Source organism: Galendromus occidentalis, unplaced genomic scaffold, assembly GCF_000255335.2.
Source record: "Galendromus occidentalis unplaced genomic scaffold, Mocc_1.1 scf7180000077468, whole genome shotgun sequence".
In the NCBI taxonomy this organism is placed as follows: Eukaryota; Metazoa; Arthropoda; class Arachnida; order Mesostigmata; family Phytoseiidae; genus Galendromus; species Galendromus occidentalis.
The window spans coordinates 330631-337827 of NW_003805456.1; the positions used below are offsets into that span (position 1 = coordinate 330631).

General features: G+C 50.1%; 1 protein-coding gene across 1 annotated transcript; it reads right to left on the reverse strand.

The window, feature by feature from the left end:
- Positions 1–858: 858 nt before the first annotated feature.
- LOC100902276 (NADPH--cytochrome P450 reductase-like) lies at positions 859–2826 on the reverse strand. The gene has a single exon (XM_003744472.2). It carries the CDS (start codon positions 2701–2703, stop codon positions 859–861), a length of 1845 nt encoding a protein of 614 aa, XP_003744520.2. The 5' UTR covers positions 2704–2826.
- Positions 2827–7197: the final 4371 nt, after the last annotated feature.

The window sequence follows — 7197 nt, forward strand, 5'->3', positions numbered from 1 at the left end:
AAGAAACGGACCTAAGCTGATCTGCGAGGGAAGCGCAGCAAATCTCCGGAGCACCGCGCTATCAACACTATACATAATCGTCTTTCCTTATCGAAAACAAAAAGAAGCAGAATATCGCATTCAAGATACAACTTTATTAGACGGCTTCGCATTCCTCCATCTCGCTGTCCCCGTCGGTGATTTCGCCCTCCTCGGGCTATTCGGCTTTTTCGATACGAATTTCGAGGGCGTCATCACTATCGTCCGAGTCCGGATCGCAAATTCGGATTCCAGCGAGATGTTGCGGTACGGGCAGGGCGCGAGCGGCACGGGGGCCCGATGGACCGGGAAGCTCTGTCGATACTCTGAGCTGTGTCGCGGGAGACGGAGCCAAGTTCGCGGAGCTCGGGCTAAGCTTTCGGGATTACGTCGGTTTTCTCACGGCTCCAGTCGAGTCCTCGGGCGAGTCGGTTGCTTAGTCTGGACTCTGGGCGGCTCCGGAACTCGGACTCTCGGCCATAATGTTCGCGACGTGTTCGATGGCGCGATCGACCTGCACGACGGCAGTGGTAGGAGCAGCGAACGGGCCGGCAGAGGTTGGTCGGACGGCTCGGCGGGAGAAGGGACCACTGATGCATTGCGGAGCACCTTCGGGGTGAGTGCCTAGCGTTCAAAGCTCTCGGAATCGTTAGAGGTACTCGCCACGCTGCTCATACGACATCGCGGCCCAGGAACGCGTCCGACACCATCTTGTTTGTCCATCTTGTTTGTACGGTCCAAGCGGCATTCCATTACACTTCCTCTGAACATTCGTCCCCGTGCGCAACGGTTGTGCGGAATCGATCTCACGCACGACTCAGTAATAGATTAACATCGCACCTAGCTCCAGACGTCGGTGCAATATCTCCTCTGAGACTCCATTTTCTTCAAGTACTTCTCCGCGTCCGTCGCGGTCATGTTGCCCTTCTCCTGCAACGTGCTCATCACGATGCTGTGGACGTCTCGAGCCATCGTTCTGGCGTCTCCGCACACGTAGAAATGGCCGTACTGCTCGCCAATGATGCTCCAGACCAGATCCATCCGTTCCTTGAGGAGGTGAGTGACGTAGACCTTTTCGGCCTGCTCTCGACTGAACGCAGTGTAAAGTTTACACGTGCCCTCAGCCACGTAGCCCTCGAGCTCCTCTCGGTAGAGGAAGTCTTCGGAGCTCTTCCGGCATCCGTAGAAAAGATGACTCTCCCCGACGGCTTTATTCTCCACTAAGCGTTGGTGGTGGCGTTCTTGAAGGAATCCGCGGAATGGCGCTAGGCCGGTGCCTGGGCCCACCATGATGATTGGAACCGTGGGTCGAGTGGGTAGTTTGAATTGGGACCTTCGCACAAAAACGGGTAGACAGGTCCCGATCGGTACTCTGGTTAACTGTCCCGTGGCGACACCTCTTATGTGGCGACCCGTCGGGGTATCGTAGTCAACCGTGACAGCGGTGACATGCACTCGGTCTGAGTCCACTTTGGAGGAGGACGCAATGGAATAGTAGCGAGGTTGGAGTCTGGGCATGAACTCCAGCATGAGGTCGAGTGGTGGTTTGCAAGATGGGAGATCCTCTAAAATGTGGACAATCGAGCGGCAGTCGTCCTGGACCCATTTTTTGTATTCAGCCTTGCCCTCGGGACTTGTGGAGGACAACAGCTTAAGCTTAGCTTTGTCAGCATCGTCGCTACAAGATTCAGAGAGCTCCTTGAGGATGTGGGTTCTGGGCGGCGTGCAGACGTCGACATAGCTCGTCAACGCTGTTCTGTAAGAAGTCGGGCACGGGAAAGGATTTCTCTTTGAGCTGTCTTCGTCGGTGTTCTTCAGCGTGATGACCTGATCGAGATCCGCACCGAGCAGGCTGCCGAGTTTCTCGACGATCTCCGACTCGTTCGATGGATACAGAGCCATGTGATCTCCGGTTTCGTAACGCATCTTCGAGTCTTTGATATTGAACTCGAGGTGAAGGCAGGACCTCTCTCCCTTGTAGAGTTCGCGCTTCTCCACCATTTCGGCGAGGTATGGATTCTTCACATCGAACGGTGGTCTCTGCTTGGTGAATTGAGTGAGGCGCGCGATTTCGCCTTTGAAGATCTTCTCCTCGGGGAGTGAATCTTTCTCGTGGACGGTGAGTTGATACTGGCGCATGTTCCAGTCCGTAGCGGAAACTTCCAAACTGAATGTCTCGCAGACGGAAGCCCAGAAACTGTCTTTCCACGTGATGAAGTCTTCTTCAATGTTCGCATTGTCATCGCCTTCTCCGAGTGGGAAAACTTGTCTCGCTCCGAGATCCTTGAGACGTGAGTCAACGTATCTTCCCATCGCGTTGTAGTGCTCGTATGTTTTATTGCCCAAGGCGAATACAGCATAGTTGAGTCCCGGCAGATTTACCGAACCATCTTGGAGCCACTGATAGAACTCTTGACAGTTGTCGGTGGGATCGCCTTCACCGTATGTGGCCATGCAGAAAACAGCGAGATGGTTTTCGATCGAGGAAAGCTCCGTCAGTTCTTCCATTTCGCATTCTTCGGGATCGGCTACCATGGCTTTGAGACCGTAGCGCGCGGCCTCTTTGGCCAGACGGGCCGCGAATTCCTCGGCAGTCCCTGTCTGCGAGCCGTGGAAGACTACGACATTTCGTCCCTGGCTCTTCATCTTCGCGATGAAACCTCCGGAGCTCCGCTCGCGATTCATTGAGCCCTCAATTGAGAAGCTCTTGATCGCTGTAGCGTCGAAGTCCGAATCATCTTTTCTGCGCAAGAAAAACCACCAGTAGGCTCCGACCGCGAGTACAACTATTATCACGGTGTCGATCCATCCTAAGGACAGCAAATCAGCCGATTCCGGTGCGTCGTCCATACTTTCACGATGCGAAAGTAGATCTTGATTTTCACAATTTCTTGACCACATATCACTTTGCTCTCGGAATTCGTCTACCGCTCACTGCCAATTACGAAACACCAGCTGAGAACTAGGGAGAACGAGAAGTAGGGAACACACACACAGGGATTTCAGGCAGAACAACGGATAGTGGACAGAAATTTATTCTGAGATTGAAGGTCCTTATGTACCTACCTATTGGTTGAGTGAGGGATCTGAGAGAGTATCTACCAAATAAGGGCAGATTCCTGTCTATCTAATTGATCCTATCTAGGGGTTCCAATGATTCTAGAGCATAAGGGTTGGAGCGTGTGAGAGAGGGGTGATTTGAAGCTGGCGTTCTGATTCGGCGAGGGTTGGTGGTTCTCTAATTGGTGCGAGTGAAGCATCGATTGATGCGGGCTGGAGATGAGATGGGGACTGACTGAGCTAAACCATCTCCACTGTCGTTCACTCCAACAGCCGTTCTGATGGTGAAATCGAGAACTAATGAATTTCGCCTAGAGCTCAGTAAACCATGATGATATATACATATATCGTTAGACATAATAGAATAAATCGTTTCAAAGGCTAATTTCCCTGTTGCTCCGCAGATATTCGTTATATTCAAGAGATATACGGCACATCAGAACGCTCCGGCCCTAAGAGTATGGTTCGATTGAGCTGCTCTCAACATTTTCCTCGCGAGTTTCGTTTTTGTTCGATCATTTCTCTCGGCTATTCCATTCTGTTGGCTTGTTCTCGGGCTACTCACGAGTTCGGCACCTATTCTGTTGAGCTCTCTACATCTTGGAGTTGGCGAATTCTCGTCCCCCATCGCATATTAGCGCTTTGATTCTTCTGCCCGTTTGATTCTCGATGAAGTGAATGTATTCAATCATATACTGAGTTGCTCCGTCTTTCGATTTGAGGTGCCATGGCTCATTGAAGTGGGAATATAGATCGTAGATATTCATGAAATACATATCTCGATCCTCCGAGGGATGGCTTCATTGGGCCACACGGATCTGCGTGGATGATTTGCCCTGGCATCTTTTGCCTTACCTTTAGTGGTTTCAGGTGATATAAAGCTCTATTATTTCCATGAATATGTACATGATCCGCATGAGGTATTATCATTCTGGAAATTCGGTCCCTGTATTATCAGTGTCTTTCTGACTCTTTGCTTGTTGATGTGTCCGAGCATTCCATGTGCTTGTTGATGAGTTTTTCGCGAGAATGGACGTTTTCGCCCCCGGAGTATTCCGGAGAGTCACAGGGGTGCCTCTGATTATATCACAGGACTATTATCGATGAATGCGGAGGAGGCGCGAGCGATATTATTGGATTGCAATAATCAGATTGTCGGGCAAGATTGACTTATTCACCACTTCCCAGCAGTCTTTTCCACCAGAAAGTAAGTCACTGATCACTGTTTTCCAATCAGGGTCGTTGCTACCAGACATATGAAGGCGGAAAGCAGCATAATTGGGCAATGGCAAATACGTAGCCGAAGGATGGGGAGCATTCTCATCGGTGTTAGCCATGACTCGCTTTGTTGCGGGATAGCTTGTTCCGAGTCAGTCTGAGGTGCTCAAGAATGCGAAACTGCTGTTTGCAGATTGTGGCATTGATTCGCGGAAAATACGGTGGAAATGTTGTGTGTATTGTACTCTAGTCCACAGCTGGCACCGATCACGGCAAAGATTCAGACTCCGAGCCGCACTAGATGAAGGGAATACACACACAGGGATTTCGGGTAAAACAATGGTTTGTGGGCAGTAGTTTATATTGAGATTGGAGGTCCTCATATAATTATTGGTTGAGGAATGGACCTAAGAGAGTATCTTCATGCAAGCAGACCCCTGTTTATCTGATGGATCCTATCCATAAGGGTTCCAAGGATTCTAGAGTATAGGAGTAGGAGCGTGTTAACGGGACGGAAGGAGTGGACGAGGTGGTTGGAGGCTGGGGTTCTGATGTTGTATGGATTCGGAGTTTCTTTATCTGATGAGGATGGAGCATCGATCGATGCGGGAAGGGGATGAGATGGGACACGTATGGGGGACAACGGGCTACTTCCGAAGAATTCAGGGAGATAACATAGCATAGGATGAGGTTTAATTTATTTTGGCGACAATTCCGTAGCCAGTTCAACATGGCTGAAGTGGTGTTCAGTACTGCCTTTCGACCACCACCCTAGTAACTAATCTCGATACTTGTCATGCTCCTTGTCTACAGGCATTATGGTCGTATTCCATGTATTATACTTGTGAGTGTTCGCTTGCCCGCCCATTTGTCCTCGTTTGTAAATTGTGTAAGGTCAGACGCGAACCTTCCATATCATCAACCTTACCGGTGAAATCTTGCCGGAGACAGAGATTCGCCATTCTGAGGGAGAGGTCTACCAATTACCATTGTGATGTTCTCGCGAGTACGGGGTGTTCCGTCTCAGCAGTGAACGGTATGCGCTGGTCCAACATCGTAGCTAGTGTCCATTTTCCCCCACCCGCTCCGAGGGAACCAGAAAACCGTCTTGTCATTCGCCCGTTCCGAAGGAGCCCGAGAACAGTCTTTCACCCGCAGGAGGTACTCAAGGGTACTTGTGATGTCTCGGTAGAGCAGCATCGAGCAGTCTCATCCATCATATACAGCAACGGAGTGTGAGGAAAACACGTAAAATCGTTAAATGTGTGAAATCCAGAAGCGATATCCTCGATTGAGTGTGCCGCGTAGGTACCGGAGAGTGTTTTGAGGGTCTTCCCAAAATATCTAGACTATGTGCTCGATGTTAGAAGAGTCCATGCGACACAAGGGGGTGTATGCACGAAATCCCATTTTTATGCATGTAGATAGAAGATAGATGTTTATAAAAGGAGAAAACAGACAGAAGAAGATATAGATTGCGTGTGCCCAAACTGATGAACCTGCAAGGCACCACCATAGGTTTTGCTGCGAAACACTGGCTTGCTTTGAGGCTCCGATCATGGGTAGCCGCTGGGAGTTTCAATTATGACAGAGTTCGTCGTTCATTCATATATCGGCGTCGCTTAAATTCTGATCTGCAGTGGGGATAGAGAGCTATCATCCGAGAGCTCGCTTCTTCACCAACGTGACCTGAACCCCGCTCTGTTACAAGTGTGTACCTAATCGATCTCCGACTTCACTGAGTCGAATAATTGGTGGATGAGCTCTGGAGTATAAAGATTCGGCCGAGGAATATGAACGCCGGAGAGGAGTTGGGAGAGGGCTTGGTAGATTTTCCTGGTGGAAATACTGACGAGCGGGTCAGTCTTCGATACCATCCATCGATTCCTCTCTCCCTTTCCTCAGCCATGTTTGAGTTTCAGTTTTGGTACAGCGGGAACCACAAATATCGTGAGATTCGCGTCCGGGAATTTCTCTCTATCGCTGCATGTTTGACTCGCTACACAGAACTGACGATTTCTGGCCGCTCATTTCAAGCTTCGCCTTCCATTCCGAGTAAATCTGAGCGACTCGCACTTTCAGCTGATTACCAGTTACCAGTCCACGCGTATGTGTGTATGCCGTCGGAGGAGGTGAATACATTGAGGACTTGCAACGGTTACGATGTCACAGACATGATGTCTTTATCCCAGTCGGGGTGTGACCTCCGACCTCCGTGACGTGCGCTACGCCGGTATACCGAAAATTTTGCGCGGACTGTATATCGCGAACATTTTGGCAGCGGTTCGATTCACTATTTTCTCGATGAGATGGGGGAAGTATAGATGACCCGCAGAGACCAATGAATTGACGATGCCCATCGTAGCCCATTCAATCGTTTTGGGCACTCCTTCGAGGTGAGTGATCCTCAAGTTATCGATGTTGAGCACTCTGAAACTCGTCAGCCGTATCGTGGTGAAGTTCGCCTGAAATGAATCTAGGCCTCATGGATCACTAAATAATCTTCGTCCTCTCATCTCTTACTAGATCTAGGCGGAGCCGATCCCTGCTGATTGAGGGTTCGCTCGAGAGGGACCTCACTGCTCACCTCGATCCGAGATATCGCGCTGATGCTGTCCATGGCAGCCGCGTAAGTCCCATAGATGGTGAAGAGGCCAGTCGGCGTGATGACGAAATTCCCCTTGCAGGTAGTATGGCCGAGGCTCAGGGTCATATCAAGAGTCGCTGTGTTCTGCTCCAAAAAGAACGACAGCGAACCGTTCCTTTTCGCAGTCGGGAGACCGTATAGTTTAAGCTACAAAGACGTGAATACCTCTCAATCGGCGACGTAATGCATTTGAAACGGGATTGGCATCGTCAAAGTCATGGTTATGAATATGATGATAAGGATCACGAATTACG